This window comes from Oryx dammah, unplaced genomic scaffold (genome assembly GCF_014754425.2).
Source record: "Oryx dammah isolate SB20612 unplaced genomic scaffold, SCBI_Odam_1.1 HiC_scaffold_22, whole genome shotgun sequence".
In the NCBI taxonomy this organism is placed as follows: domain Eukaryota; kingdom Metazoa; phylum Chordata; class Mammalia; order Artiodactyla; family Bovidae; genus Oryx; species Oryx dammah.
Window position 1 is genome coordinate 18,827,268 of NW_024070206.1, and position 15,944 is coordinate 18,843,211.

Consider the following 15,944-nt stretch of genomic DNA (forward strand, 5'->3'; position numbering starts at 1 on the left):
GTCTAGAGGGAAGGTACAAATGTAAAATTATAGAGTTGGTGACAGCTACAGAGGAGAGGTTTATGGTGCTGCAACTTGTATGATAGGAAGACTTGGCTTAACCAGGAAGGAGGGGAGGGCTTCCCTGGAACACTGAAGATTCTTTTGAGCCTGCTTCTGGAGGAGGAGCGGGAGGAGACAGTGAGGGAGACAAGGCTCGGGGCAGGGCAGCGGCCAGACATCCAGGCAGAGTCAGATGGTGTTTGGATTAAGGGATTTGCAGTGGAGCTAAAAAGAGGACTTTAGTTAAGAAAAAAAAACCAGGAAGTTAAATCTATGTGATTAATGATGGATACAATGTTGAGTTGATGGAGATGCAGACGTCAGTACAGCTGAGATATGAATTAATGTTGTGACTGAGGTTCAACCACAAGGCTGAAAAGGAAACCAGAACAAACTCCTAGTCTGTCCCTCTGTGGTCCACCATCTATTTTATTTTTTTTTTTAAATAATTTTATTTATTTATTTATTTATTTATGACTATGCTGGGTCTTCATTGCTGCACAGGCTTTTCTCTGGTTGCGGTGAGTGGGGGCTACTCTCTAGTAGTAGTGTGCGGGCTTCTCAATGCTGTGGCTTTTCTTGCGGAGCACAGGCTCTAGGCACACAGGCTCGTATTTGCAGCACGTGGGCTCAGTAGTTGTGGCTCCCAGGCTCTAGAGCACAGACTCAGTAATCACCATTTGTTGAAATTGACTGAAATTCACACAGGAGTAGATTCTGTACTATCTGCTTCAGTATGTTTTATCTGAAGGTGGTGGTGGTGGTGGTTCAGTTGCTCACTCATGTCCAAGTCTTTGTGACCCCATGGACTGCAGTACTCCAGGCTTCCTTGTTCTTCACCATCTCCTGGAGCTTGCTCAAACTCACACCCACTGAGTTGGTGATGCCATCCAACCATCTCATTCTCTATCGTCCCCTTCTCCTCCCACCTTCAATCTTTCCCAGCATCAGGGTCTTTTCCAGTGAGGTGGCTCTTCCCATCAGGTGGCCAAAGTATTGGAACTTCAGCTTCAGCATCACTCTTTGCAGTGAATATTCAGGGTTGATTTCCTTTAGGATTGGCTGGTTTGATCTCCTTGCAGTCCAAGGGACTCTCAAGAGTCGTCTCTAACACCACAGTTTAAAAGCATCAATTCTTTGGCATTAAACCTTCTTTATGGTCGAACTCTTACATCTGTACATGACTGCTGGAAACACCATAGCTTTGATTATCTGGACCTTTGTCGGCAAAGTATGTCTCTGCTTTTTAACATGCTGTCTAGGTTGGTCATAGCTTTTCTTCCAAGGAACAAGCGTCTTTGAATTTCATGGCTGCAGTCATCATCTACAGTGATTTTGGAGCCCAAGAAAATAAAGTCTGTTACTGTTTTTATTGCTTCCCCATCTATTTGCCATGACTTGATGGGATCGGATACCAGGATCTTCGTATTTTGAATGTTGTGTTTTAAGCCAGCCTTTACATTCTTCTCTTTCACTTTCATCAAGAGGCTCTTCAGTTCCTCTTTGCTTTCTGCCATAAAGAGTCCGAAATGCCGTACTTGGATGCAATCTCAAAAACGACAGAATGATCTCTGTTTGTTTCCAAGGCAAACCATTCAATATCACGGTAATCCAAGCCTATGCCCCAACCAGTTATGCTGAGGAAGCTGAAGTTGAACGGTTCTATGAAGACCTACAAGACCTTTTAGAATTAATATCCCCCAAAAGATGTCCTTTTCATTACAGGGGATTGGAATGCAAAAGTAGGAAGTCAAGAAACATCTTGAGTAACAGGCAAATTTGGCCTTGGAATGCAGAATGAAGCAGGGCAAAGGCTAATAGAGTTTTGCCAAGAGAACGCACTGGTCATAGCAGACACCCTCTTCCAACAACACAAGAGAAGACTCTACACATGGACATCACCAGATGGTCAACACAGAAATCAGATTGATTATATTCTTTGCAGCCAAAGATGGAGAAGCTCTACACAGTCAACAAAAACAAGACCAAGAGCTGACTGTGGCTCAGATCATGAACTCCTTATTGTCAAATTCAGACTTAAATTGAAGAAAGTAGGGAAAACCACTAGACCATTCAGGTATGACCTAAATCAAATCCCTTATGATTATACAGTGGAAGTGACAAATAGATTTAAAGGACTAGATCTGATAGAGTGCCTATGAACTATGGGCAGAGGTTCATGACATTGTACAGGAGACGGATCAAGACCATCCCCATGGAAAAGAAGTGTGAAAAAGCAAAATGGCTCTCTGGGGAGGCCTTACAAATAGCTGTCAAAAGAAGAGAAGCGAAAAGCAAAGGAGAAAAGGAGAGATTTAAGCATCTGAATGCAGAGTTCCAAAGAATAGCAGGAGAGATAAAAAAGGCTTCCTCAGCGATCAGTGCAAAGAAATAGAGGAAAACAACAGAATAGGAAAGACTAGAGATCTCTTCAAGAAGATTAGAGATACCAAGGGAATATTTCATGCAAAGATGGGCTCGATAAAGGACAGAAATGATATGAACCTAACAGAAGCAGAAGATATTAAGAAGAGGTGGCAAGAATACACAGAAGAACTGTACAAAAAAGATCTTCATGACCCTGATAATCATGATGGTGTGATCACTCAACTAGAGGCAGACAGCCTGGAATGTGAAGTCAAGTGGGCCTTAGAAAACATCGCTATGAACAAAGCTAGTGGAGGTGATGGAATTCCAGTTGAGCTATTTCAGATCCTGAAAGATGATGCTGTGAAAGTGCTGCACTCAATATGCCAGCAAATTTGGAAAACTCAGCAGTGGCCACAGGACTGGAAAAGGTAAGTTTTCATTCCAATCCCAAAGAAAGGCAATGCAAAAGAATGCTCAGACTACCGCACAATTGCACTCATCTCACATGCTTGTCAAGTAATGCTCAAAATTCTCCAAGCCAGGCTTCAGCAATACATGAACCGTGAACTTCCAGATGTTCAAGCTGGATTTAGAAAAGGCAGAGGAACCAGAGATCAAATTGCCAACATCCTGGATCATGGAAAAAGCAAGAGAGTTCCAGAAAAACATCTATTTCTGCTTTATTGACTATGCCAAAGCCTTTGACTGTGTGAATCACAAAAATCTCTGGAAAATTCTGAAAGAGATGGGAATACCAGACCACCTGACCTGCCTCTTGAGAAACCTATATGCAGGTCAGGAAGCAAGAGTTAGAACTGGACATGGAACAACAGACTGGTTCCAAATAGGAAAAGGAGTACGTCAAGGCTGTATATTGTCACCCTGCTTATTTAACATATGCAGAGTACATCATGAGAAATGCTGGGCAGGATGGAGCACAAGCTGGAATCAAGATTGCCTGGAGAAATATCAGTCACCTCAGATATGCAGATGACACCACCCTTATGGCAGAAAGTGAAGAGGAACTAAAGAGCCTCTTGATGAAAGTGAAAGAAGAGATTGAAAAGTTGGCTTAAAGCTCAACATTCAGAAAACTAAGATCATGGCATCTGGTCCCATTACTTCATGGGAAATAGATGGAGAAACAGTGGAAACAGTGTCAGACTTTATTTTTCTGGGCTCCAAAATCACTGCAGATGGTGATTGCAGCCATGAAATTAAAAGACGCTTACTCCTTGGAAGGAAAGTTATGACCAACCTAGATAGCATATTCAAAAGCAGAGACATTACTCTGCCGACTAAGGTCTGTCTAATGAAGGCTATGGTTTTTCCAGTAGTCATGTATGGATGTGAGAGTTGGACTTTGAAGAAGGCTGAGCGCCGAAGAATTGATGCTTTTGAACTGTGGTGTTGGAGAAGACTCTTGAGAGTCCCTTGGACTGCATGGAGATCCAGCCAGTCCATTCTAAAGGAGATCAGTCCTGGGTGTTCATTGGAAAGACTGATGCTAAAGCTGAAACTCCAATACTTTGGCCACCTGATGGGAAAAGTTGACTCATTGGATAAGACTCTGATGCTGGGAGGGATTGGGGGCAGGAAGAGAAGGGGATGACAGAGGATGACATGGCTGGATGGCATCACCGACTCGATGGATGTGAGTTTGAGTAAGCCTCGGGAGTTGGTGATGAACAAACAGGGAGGCCTGGCGTGCTGCGATTCATGGGGTCCCAAAGAGTCAGATACGACTGAGTGACTGAACTGAACTGAACTTCTGCCATAAAGGTGGTGTCATCTGCATATCTGAGGTTATTGATATATCTTCCTGCAATCTTGATTCCAGCTTGTGCTTCATCCGGCCCAGCAATTTCACATGATGTACTCTGCATAGAAGTTAAATAAGCAGGGTGACAGTATACAGCAATGGCAACCCACTCCAGTGATGGCAACCCACTCCAGTACTCTTGCCTGGAAAATCCCATGGACGGAGGAGCCTGGTAGGCTGCAGTCCATGGAGTCGCTAAGAGTCGGGCGGGACTGAGCGACTTCACTTTTACTTTTCACTTTCATGAATTGGAGAAGGAAATGGCAACCCACTCCAGTATTCTTGGCATGGAGAATCCCAGGGACGGGGAGCCTGATGGGCTACTGTCTCTGGGGTCGCACAGAGTTGGACACGACTGAAGCGACTTAGCAGCAGCAGCAGCAGCAATATACAGCCTTGACCTACTTCTTTCCCACTTTGGAAACAGTTCATTGTTCCATGTCTGGTTCTAACTATTGCTTCTTGACCTGCCTACAGGTTTCTCATGAGGCAGGTAAGGTGGTGTGGTATTCCCATCTCTTTAACAATTTTCCACAGTTTGTTGTGGTCCACAGTCAAAGGCTTTGGTGTAGTCAATAAAGTAGAAGTAGATGTTTTTCTGGAACTCTCTTGCTTTTCTATGATCCAATGGATGTTGGCAGTTTGATCTCTAGTTCTTTTGCCGTTTCTAAATCCAGCTTGTACACCTGGAATTTCTCAGTTCACATACTGTTGAAGCTTAGCTTGGAGGATTTTGAGCATTATTTTGCTGGTATGTGAAATGAGTGCAGTTGTGTGGTAGTTTGAATATTCTTTGGCAGTCTTTCTTTGGGATTGGAATGAAAACTGACCTTTTCCAGTCCTGTGGCCACTGCTGAGTTTTCCAAATTTGCTGGCATATTGAGTGTAGCACTTTAACAGCATCATCTTTTAGGATTTGAAATAGTTCAGCTGAAATTCCATCACCACCACTAGCTTTGTCCGTAGTGATGCTTCCTAAGGCCCGCTTGACTTTGGAGTCCAGGATGTCTGGCTCTAGGTGAGTGATCACACCATCGTGGTTATCTGGGTCATGAAGATCTTTTTTGTATTGTTCTTCTGTGTATTCTTGCCACCTCTTCTTAATATCTTCTGCTTCTGTTAGGTCCATACTGCTTCTCTCCTTTATTTTGCCCATCTTTGCATGAAATATTCCCTTGATATCTCTAATTTTCTTGACGAGATCTCTAGTCTTCCCATTCTGTTGTTTTCTTCTGTTTCTTTGCACTGATCACTTAGGAAGGCTTTCTTATCTCTCCTTGCTGTTCTTTGGAACTCTGCATTTAGATGGGTATATCTTTCCTTTTCTCCTTTGCCTTTCACTTTTCTTGTTTTATCAGGTATTTGTAAGGGTTCCTCAAACAACCACTTTTGCCTTTTTGCATTTCTTTTTCTTGGGGATGCTTTTGATGACTGCTTCCTGTCCAGTGTTATAGACCTCCATCCATGGCTCTTCAAGCACTCTGTCTTCTGAAGATACCTAGAGCTTCCCTGGTGGCTCAGCTAGTAAAGAATCTGCCTGCAATGTGGGAGACCTGGGTTGGCAAGATACCCTGGAGAAGGGAACGGCTACCCACTTCAGTATTTTGGCCTGGAGAATTCCATGGACTATCCATGGGGGTTGCAAAGAATTGGACATGATTTTCACTTTCATTCAGAATTTTGAGAAGGTAGTTCAATGAAATTTTATGCATAAATATTTTATTTGAATTTTAATTGGTAGAATCTGAAGAAGATTCAAGAAATGGAGAAGAGTGATGAATCTAACACAGACCTGGAAGAGCTGAAAAATGCTGACTGGGTAAGATGGCTGGGTATTCTCTCTATTCTGTTTAGTGTTGGAGAAATCATATCATGTGATTATAGTGCTAGTTTATCTTAAGGACTACCATATGAATTGATATTATACCAATTTGAAAACTATCTGATTTTATTAGAAACCATCCCCCCCACCCCAGTCTCTGAGAATTTCAGTGTTTTACACTATTGACCTTTCTAAGTATATTGGTATCTTAGTATCTTATGTGTAAGTCACAGTTGAAGCTCTGTTTAAAGCTTTAGTGAGGCTGTAGTGAGGCCTGTTCGTTATCCATTGAATAGTCAAACTGGATTGGGGCCTGGGAATGCAGATGGGTTGTGCAGTGTTTCTGCCCAGGTGAGAGAGAAGACAGATTTCCAGGACAGATGACTGTGGTGTATTCATGTGACCCTGCCGAATGTCTGCTATTTCTCCAGCATGGTGCTAGATCCTAGGCCTGCTGACCTCAAGGGTCACTGACTTCCTGTAGGACTCAGAGTCGGGACAAGGCAGTGAATATGTGAAGCTGGACTGAGCTGTGTTCAGGTGTTAGTGGGAAGGCACATCGTAGGGTTCTGACTTTCATGTTAAGGGTACTGGATAAATAGTGACACATAGAGTGAGGAAATCAGAAAACAGTTTAGGAGGTTAGGAACAAGTTGCTTTTGCCCTTGTTAGATGTTATTTTCTAACAGCTTTATTAAAGTGTAGTGTACATAACAGTAAGCTGCATATATTTTTAAAGTACAGTTTGATAAGTTTGACATACATTTATGTAGCTATTTGAGCCACTTGTTAATTTTTAACACTGTATAGTATTTCAGTTAAATATATTAATTTTCACTTTACTGAAGTTGAGACTATGACAGCTTACAGGCAGGATAACAAATGGGTAAAGTATAATAATAACATTTAATATGTTTTATTATAAATACTTCACATATATCTCATTTTCTTGAAGGGCAGTAAAGCAACTTGGTGTTACTTATAGATAAGGAATTTGATATTAAGTAATTTGTAAAAAGAAACAACACAAAAACTGTCATTTTGAGCATTTTCTCTGTGTAGAACACTATACCTCAGCTCTCCACAAGTTATAAAGTATCACTTTTTTTTTTATTGATGAGGAAGCCAGGGTTCAGAAATGGGAAACAACTTGCTTGGATGTCCACTGGCAGTTGGTGGTTGTACCAGTTAGCTGTGGTCACAGTAGTGCTGTGTAACTGAACGTAACACTGTACCTTGGCCTAAAGCAGTAGTGTTTACTCAGCTCATGCATCTGTAGACCAGAATGGTGGCTCCACTCTGCTTCGTCTCTCTCCCAGATAATCCTGCCAGAGGGCCTTATGCCAACCCATGCTAGGTATTTTCATGGAGTGAGAGGAGCAGAGTGACATGCCCTTGTACATTTGCTGTTGAAGCCTTTGGTTGTGTCGTGTCCACTAATAAATTCCAGTGGCCAAGCCAGTCGTAGAGCCAAACCCAGAGTCCAGTGTGGGAAGCCGGAACCTTTGCAGTGCACAGAGCCACATGACGGGTGGGACGCGAGGGGCACTGAGGATGGATGCAGGTGGCACAGGGGTGAGTTAGGGTTTTATCCAGGCATCTCCACAGTTAGAGCTGGTGGATTCTCAACTGGCTTTCTACCTGCTTTTTAAAAATCTAATTTTTAAAATAGTTTTTGTTTGGTTTACTTGCTGTTTTGTAATCCAAGGTCTTAATTTCTTCTGTATGACTGTAACTGTTTAGAGTAAGTTAGTAAATTTACTCATGAATGTTTTTCCACCCTTGGCTCCTTCAGGCTCGGTTCTGGGTGCAAGTGATGAGGGATTTGCGGAATGGAGTAAAGCTCAAGAAGGTCCAGGAGCGGCAGTACAACCCGCTGCCCATTGAATATCAGCTTACCCCATACGAGATGTTAATGGATGACATTCGATCCAGAAGATACACTTTGCGGAAAGTGATGGTAAGTAACACGAAACTATTCATGAATTCAAATGGTTGGTTTTTGATAATCTTGCTTGTTAAAAATTTTCTCACTATTACGTTTTAAAAAGTATTGCTTCTCATAAAATTAATGCATGGTCTTTATAGAAAAGTTGGTAAATATAATAAGCTCCAGAAGAAACAAATGTGTAATTTCACAGGTGAGACAGAAAGTTTGCTAACAGGCTGGTGCATAACCTTCAGTCTTTTTTCTGTCCACTTTATTTGGGCAAAATGGATTAATATTGAATACTTTGTCCTGTGACCAGTTGTTTTCACGTAACATGTGAGCATTTTCACGTAACGTGAGTGTTTTCCTGTGTCATTGTATATTCAACATCATCATTTCTAAGTGACTGCATCTTTCTCAGCTGCAGCTGCACCAGAGTTTATTAAGCTAATCAAGTTGTCTCGTGATAAGCAGGCTGTTTGTGTAACCTTGCATGTAAGTCTTTTTCAAAAGCTCCAGTGAAATCCTGAGTTAAGCTCTTAGAATTGGAACCCTGCTAGCTTTACGTCTGCACTATGTCCTGAATCTCACCACCTCCATTTCAGAGCCCATCATCATCTGTCATTTAGACTATTACTGTGGCCTCCAGGTGGTTGTCTTCTCTTAACTCTTGTCCCCAAAATAGCTTGAGTAAACCTGTTAAATTGAAAATGTGACCATATTGTTGCCCTGCATAAAACCTTCCACTTCTTTCCATCACACTCAGAATAAGCAGCCATTTTGACCTTAGCCTCAGAGTCTGGTGCAGGTTGCCTCTCAGCCCTCACCTTCTGCCACCTTCCTGGCTGGTCCCCTCTTTACCCCACTGGTCTCTGTCACTACCTAAAAGGTGCCTCTTGTGACCTGCAGCTGAGCCCTTGCTGGAGGCCTCCTCTCACACGTCTGTGTAATCCACTTCTCTTCACTTCTCAGGTCTCCGCTGAAACCACCCACTCATTGGAAGAGTCCTTACCTATGTGTGTCCATGGCTCATGTTGCCATGTATTTTCAACTTTACTCTTTCTTACAAATACAGGGACATGGTGACAACAATTTTTTTGCTCTTTTTGCTGAGCTTATTAGGTAAAATAGTTCTCTTGATTAGTTATTTAGGGTATTTTATTTGACATATATGTTCATGTCATCTGTGAAGAGGGATCCTTTTATTTCTTCGTTTCCAATCTGGATGCCTGGTGGTCACCCTGGTTAGAACCTTCAGTTCTTTGTTGAATGGATGTGGCAAGAGCATGCATCCATATTGTTGGATTCCTGATTTTAGGGGGAATGCATTCAGTTTTTTCACAAGTGACTTTTATCATGCTGAGGAGGTTTCTTTTCAGTCCAAGTTTGTTGTGTGTTTTTATCATAAAAGTGTGTTGGATTTTGACAAATCCTTTTTCGACATCAATAAAGACAATCATGTGGGTTCTTTGGTTTCATTCTGTTAATGTGACATAATATATTGAGTGATTTTTCATGTGTTAAACCACCCTTGTGTTTATGGGTTAAATCCCACTTGGTCATGATGTACAATCCTTTTAAAATGCTGCTAGAGTACTTCCTGATGCTTTCTTGAGGATTTTTGTGTCTGTGTTCAGAAGGAGCTTCATCTACTATTTTCTTGTGATGTCTTTGTCTGCCTTCATATTGGGGTAAGACCTCACAGAGTAAAACGGGGAGTGATGCCTCTTTTTCTAATTTTTGAAACAGTTTGTGAAGGGTTGGGACTAATTCTTTAAATATTTGAGTGGAATCCACAAATGAAGTCTTCAGGTCCTGGGCTTTTCATTGTTGGGAGATTTTTGATTGTGGATTTAATCTCTTTCCCTATTACAGGTCTGGTCAGATTCATGTCCTTCCTTTCTTTCCTCCTCCCTCCTTCCTTCCCTTTGTTCTTTCTTAGTTTTGGTAGTTTCTTTATAAGAACTTGTCTGTCTCATCTAGATTGTCCTATGTGTTATGTACAGTTATCACAGTGTTCTCTTATGGCTTCAAGTTAATAGTCTACTGTTCTTTTCTTTAAGCCTAAGTGACTTCCTTTAGCATTTCTTGTAGGGCAGAGTTACTGGTGATGAACTCTCTCAGTGCTTGTTTGCCTGAAGATGTCTTAATTTCTTCTTCATTTTGAAGTAGAATTTTGCTGGATATAGGATTCTTGGCTGAGATTGTTTTTGTTTATCTTTAAACGTTATCCCACTGCCTTTGGCCTCTATGTTTTCTGATGAGAAATCACCTGTGAATCTTTTGAGGATTCCCTGGTGGCTCAGATGGTAAAGCATCTGTCTACAATGCGGGAGACCTGGGTTTGATCCCTGGTCAGGGAAGATTGCCTGGAGAAGGAAATGGCAACCCACTCCAGTACTCTTGCCTAGAAAATCCCATGGACGGAGGAGCCTGGTACAGGCTACTGTCCATGGGGTCACAAAGAGTCAGACACGACTGAGCAATGTCACTTTCTATGTGACAGTCATTTTTTGCTTCTTTCAATATTTTCGTCTATCAACAATTTGACTCTGTTCTATTATGGCTTTCTTTGAGTTTTTTGCTTGGAATTTATAGAAGTGACTCAGATGGTAAAGAATCTGCCTACAATACAGAAGACTAGGGTTTGATCCCTGTTTCAGGAAGATCCCGTGGAGAAGGGAATGGCAATCCACTCCAGTATTCTTGCCTGCCAAACCCCATGGACAGCATAGCCTGGTGGGCTACAGTCCATGGGGTTGCAAAGAATCAGACATGACTGAGCAGCTCACACTTTCACTTCATTTTTCTTGAATGAGAAGATTTGTATTATTATCAAATTTTGCAAGTTTTCAGCCATTAGTTCTTGACATTTTCTTTATCTTTTCTTGACTTTTTAGTCCCTGTGGGACTCCTCTTATCTGAATGTTTGTACAGTTTGGAGTTTGTGAGTAGCAAGTAAGGAAAAATGTTACTGCTTTGTGGTACCCATTGTTTTTTTCCGTTTTCTGTCATTCTATGGCTAATGCCATGCAGTTCACTTGAGCTAAGTTTATACTGAGCCCCTCTGCAGGGAACTGGGCAGATGGCAGTTCTAATGGTGATTGGTTCTGTGTGGGGTAAATTTTCATGTTTAGTCTAACAGGCTAAGATTCTAATTAATTCCTTTATATATATATTTGTACCTCCTAAATGAGACTGGAAAGTCAACTTCTCATATTTAATTAGTCAAAAACTGGATGTATTTTTTTTAAACTTTACTTATCAATGTAATGCCACTTTTTAATTTCTTTAAAAACAAATATTCTTGTAAAGAGTAAACACACACACACAAATACAAAGGATTTTCACATACAGTCTATATCTGAGGCAGTATGTTAAGATGGTCTTAATTTAATCTTCAGGTTTAAAATGCATAACTACACCATAGTAATCCACCTTTTTCTGTATATTTGTGAAGCTGATGGTAGGAATTGAATGACTTAGCCATATTAGATGATGTTCAGAATATTAAATTATAGAAGTGCAAAACATCTCAACTGACTTCTTTCAAAGTGCTTTAGTAAAATAATTGTAACAAATAACTTCAAATAAGTCATCTTTAAAAATAAAGATGTATAGAAACTTAACATCTTTTATTTAGAAATTACTTGTTTTTTTTAAGGCATTGTGATTCAAAAGTAAGATCAAGTTATATAACTGTCTTATTTACTTACAGGTCTACAGTGTGTGTTTATTCTAGAAATTATTTATCCTTGCAGCTCAGATAACTTGTTTCAGAATGTGTTCTATGTTTATATTAAAAAGTAATCTCACTGACCCAGTAGCAGAGTGGAATTTGCACACTTTCCCTCCTGCCTGTACGGAATAAGACTGACTCAGGTCTGCACTGGCCTGCCGTTTCTCTCGTGAGCACTGACACAACACTGGGTAACTGGGATCCAGGATCCAGCTTCTGACTAGTGAAGACACTGACATTACTGTGTTGTTTGGGGAGTGGAACTTACAACTTTGGCCTTATTTCAAGCATTTTCTTCCTCAGCCTTGCTGTTGTGATGGAAAGGACATTAAAATAAAAGCAAAGGAAAAATAGCTGGAGATATATGTATTATCCTGTTCAGGAGTAGAATAGAAAATCTGATTAAGTTGTTCATACAAGGTTTAAAGAAAAAAATCGTATAACCTGAGGTCCATGGGTAAAGAGTGGTGCGGTGGCGGGCCTTCAGCTCCACTGCTGGTGTACGGGCCTCCTTACACCAGGGACTAGCAATCCCAAGTTGGCTTGGTTCAGGTGGCTTTCACTTCTGACTCTCACGTGGGGCATTCATTCCTCACTGGGGCTGGTGGGGTGGGCACAGGGAAGAGGGCCCTGGATGTCAGGAGGCTTGTCATATACCTGAGTGGTCACATTTGCAAGGGGGGTACTGGGTCTGGAGCAGCAGTTCAGGTCCTTTTTTTTTTTTTCTTTAATCAGCTTTATTTCTCACCTCAGTTCAGTCACTCAGTCGTGTCTGACTCTTTGCAACCCCATGGACTTCAGCACGCCAGGCCTCCCTGTCCATCACCAACTCCCGGAGTTTACTCAAATTCATGTCCATTGAGTCAGTGATGCCATCCAGTCATCTCATCCTCTGTCATCCTCTTCTCCACCTGACTTCAATCTTTCCCAGCATCAGGGTATTTCTCAGCTAACACAAAAATAGTGACATTAACAGAAAATAATGCAAGCGTATACAGCTATAATAAAAAATAAATCAACAATTGACTAATGACCATGACCAATTAAAATGTGTTTAAGATTGGGAGACACATAAGAAAATTGTTCATGCCCAGAAATCTTACTTTTTAAAAGTTTAAAATTTTACATGACATTTCCAATAACAAATTGTGAAGCTTAAAGAAACCTTTCTAACCTGTCCAAAAAAAAAAAAAAATTCAGCCATAGGTGATAGAGGAATAACCGAATTATCTTTTTTCCCTCCAATAAAATTGATGTATTATACAATTATTAGAATATGATAAGATAAAAGAGTGAGTCACCAAAGTAGAGGGGAAGGTACAGAGGCTTTCCAGGCAATTCATTAATCAAAGCAGCATGCTCATTTTCTGATCTTTGAGAAGTTTAAAGTGTTCCCCAGTTTTCAAAATGTATAATTCGTTAATATTTGTTTTTCATCATTTATGCGAAGCACAACAGAAAATGCCTATCAGGCCTGTCTGTGTTTTCAGGTGAGACTGGGAAATAAGTATGACTGACGGTCACAACTGTGCCTCCTGGGGGGTCAGGGTGTGAGTTTACTAAGGTGGGATTTTGTGGATTTCTAGAGTTTTCTTAAATTCCTTAAAAAATCTTTGTGACATGTTGCTTTAAAAAGAGAGTACATTAAAGCAGGACTCAGACAGACCAGGACTCTGCCAAACTCTGCTTCTTACCAGTTCTATTGATATAGCAGACACCCTCCTTGACCTGAACCTGAATTCTGTCTACAGAACATGAACTATCCTCAGCCCTTCCCCTTAATTTGTATTCCCAAACTTTGTACAAGGATGAAAACAAGAGGTGAAAGACTTTCTAAATTATGTAATAATTAAGCATGGTGTTACTTATTCCGTTCATATTCATAATTTTAGAAAGTTTTTGTTGAAAGCATGTATCTTACATATAATTTCCCAGAATAGTAGAACTGCAGTGTGCTTGGCATTTCTTCAGTCCTACAGTTGTTTCTGCTCTGAATCACTCAGCCATTTACTCTCCATTTTATTGATTTGAAATTTGTCCTTGGTGGAGCCAGATTCCACTGCAGTGGCTTTGAAGTGATGTGTGTGGATGTGTGTGCCCAGCAGCTTGTACAGACAATCCTGTCATCACATGACGTATGTGGACGTGTGTGGATGTGTGTACCCAGAAACTTGTACAGACAGTCCTGTCATCACATGACATATGTGGACGTGTGTACCCAGAAGCTTGTATAGACAATCCTGTCGTCACTTGAGGTATGTGGACGTGTGTGCCCAGGAGCTTGTATAGACAATCCTGTTGTCACGTGAGGTATGTGGACGTGTGTGCCCAGGAGCTTGTATAGACAATCCTGTCATCACATGAGGTATGTGGACGTGTGTGCCCAGGAGCTTATACACGAAGTCCTGAGGTCACATGAATCTTCTGCTTTCTGTCTCTTTTCAGGTGAATGGTGATATTCCCCCTCGGTTAAAAAAAAGTGCTCATGAAATCATCCTGGACTTCATCCGATCAAGGCCTCCTTTAAATCCAGTATGTGATCTGACACCTCCCCATGGCTGGCATACACGTGGCAACATGTTCCCCCCCCAGCCCGTGCCACAGAACACAGCTCCTGGAGGAGTGTTGACGCTGAGCTTTTCTCTCTGATTGTGAAGCCCGACTGTGAACACAATGCCACATAGCTTTCGTGTGCATTGCCGCCCTGTACTTAAGGGTACAGACACCTCACCTTGGTTACAGGAAATCCACTGCTGCCTCCTCTTTCGCAGTAGCCATGGTCCTCTGTTCGTGGGGTTCTTTCTGGAGACCATGGATCAGGGGTTCTGATCAGGTCTGAGAGTTGGTTTGTGTTCTCCACTTACCTCCCCTGGCTCCACAGCCAGCACTTACCAGGGCCTCTCAAACCCCTTGTATGTTCAGTAACTTCAGTAACTAGGAAGAAAGGGTATTTCCTTCTTAGTTTGTATACATCTAGTTAATCATTCCTCTTATAAATCTTTCTTTAATAAGGGAAAGAGGCCACATAGGAAATGGATTTAGGAGGGCAGGTTGTGTAGAGCAGAGAGCATGGAGTCACAGCCTGGCTCTGCACACCCACACATGGTGTGATCGCATGTTTTTTAGCAAATTCATCTTTTTGAGCAATTTCATCAGCCTTCCTGAGCCTTTATTTCCTCAGCTGCAGACTGAGAAGGTTGTTATGACTTAACTCAAAAATGTTACATTCAAAAACAATAATAGAGATGACATACTGCTTGCATTTCAGCAGCTTGCCTGTCATGGTAGCATGTAGGGAGCATGACAGCAGTTCACTTCAGTTCAGTCTCTTAGTCGTGTCCCACTCTGTGACCCCGTGGGCTGCAGCACACCATGACAATAGCTGGAGCACAACTGACTCATTAGTGTGACCTGAGTTCATGTGCCTGAACCACCGTGCCATCCAGTCATCTTCCTATGGCTCGAAAACTCTTTTATCAAGCAGTGTGGCAGTCAGTAAAATATAATTTCATAATACTTTGTTGTATGAATAGACTTCAGTAAGAATTATTTAAGGATGACTACTCCAGCTCTAGGTATTACTTTTTTCTCAAGGCCTCAGCAAGAAAACTGAAACCTACTCCACCGCGGCCCCGGAGCCTTCACGAAAGAATCCTGGAAGAGATCAAGGCTGAGAGGAAGCTGCGGCCTGTGTCCCCCGAGGAGACCAGACGCAGCAGGCTCGGTGAGTCCCAGGCGGGAGAGTCACCCACCCTGGAAACACACTTGCCTCACTCCTCTCCCTCCCTTTCTACCCCCGACACACACCCTTACAAGTGACATTCATTCTCGAAATACGTGGAGTAGGAAGTTCCTCCCTGAGATGCCAGGTGTAAGGGCACCACACCGCGGTGTGGGCGGAGCTCTGCAGATCCCCGCGTGTGCGTTCAGGACAGCCCTTCACCTCTTTGATCTCCCATTCCTTGGTTGGCAGGAGGAGGATACAGATTCCTCCACATGTTCATGTGACTTCCATGTAAGAATGAATCAAATAGGATACTTTATAAATGGTAGTACACATGGATCAGTTACTACATTTTAGAAATAGAAATAATAGATACATCAAGTTTCTATTGTCTTAATTATGGTTTAAAGTTATGTGATGAGGGACTCTACTGATAGCACTTATTACTAAACTTCCTTGATAGTTATTTTATGTTTTTTATAAGCACACACTGAT

General features: G+C 41.7%; 1 protein-coding gene across 2 annotated transcripts in view; it reads left to right on the forward strand.

Moving 5' to 3' along the window:
- The window catches only part of SPIRE1 (spire type actin nucleation factor 1), a 148,987-nt gene that overhangs the window by 93,725 nt on the left and 39,318 nt on the right, over positions 1-15,944 (forward strand). For both annotated transcript variants that reach the window (XM_040264585.1, XM_040264586.1), the window contains exons 5-8: positions 5,976-6,053; positions 7,852-8,016; positions 14,171-14,257; positions 15,320-15,449. In XM_040264585.1, coding sequence (XP_040120519.1) covers positions 5,976-6,053; positions 7,852-8,016; positions 14,171-14,257; positions 15,320-15,449 — 460 coding nt within the window. The remainder of the gene's footprint in view (positions 1-5,975; positions 6,054-7,851; positions 8,017-14,170; positions 14,258-15,319; positions 15,450-15,944) is intronic.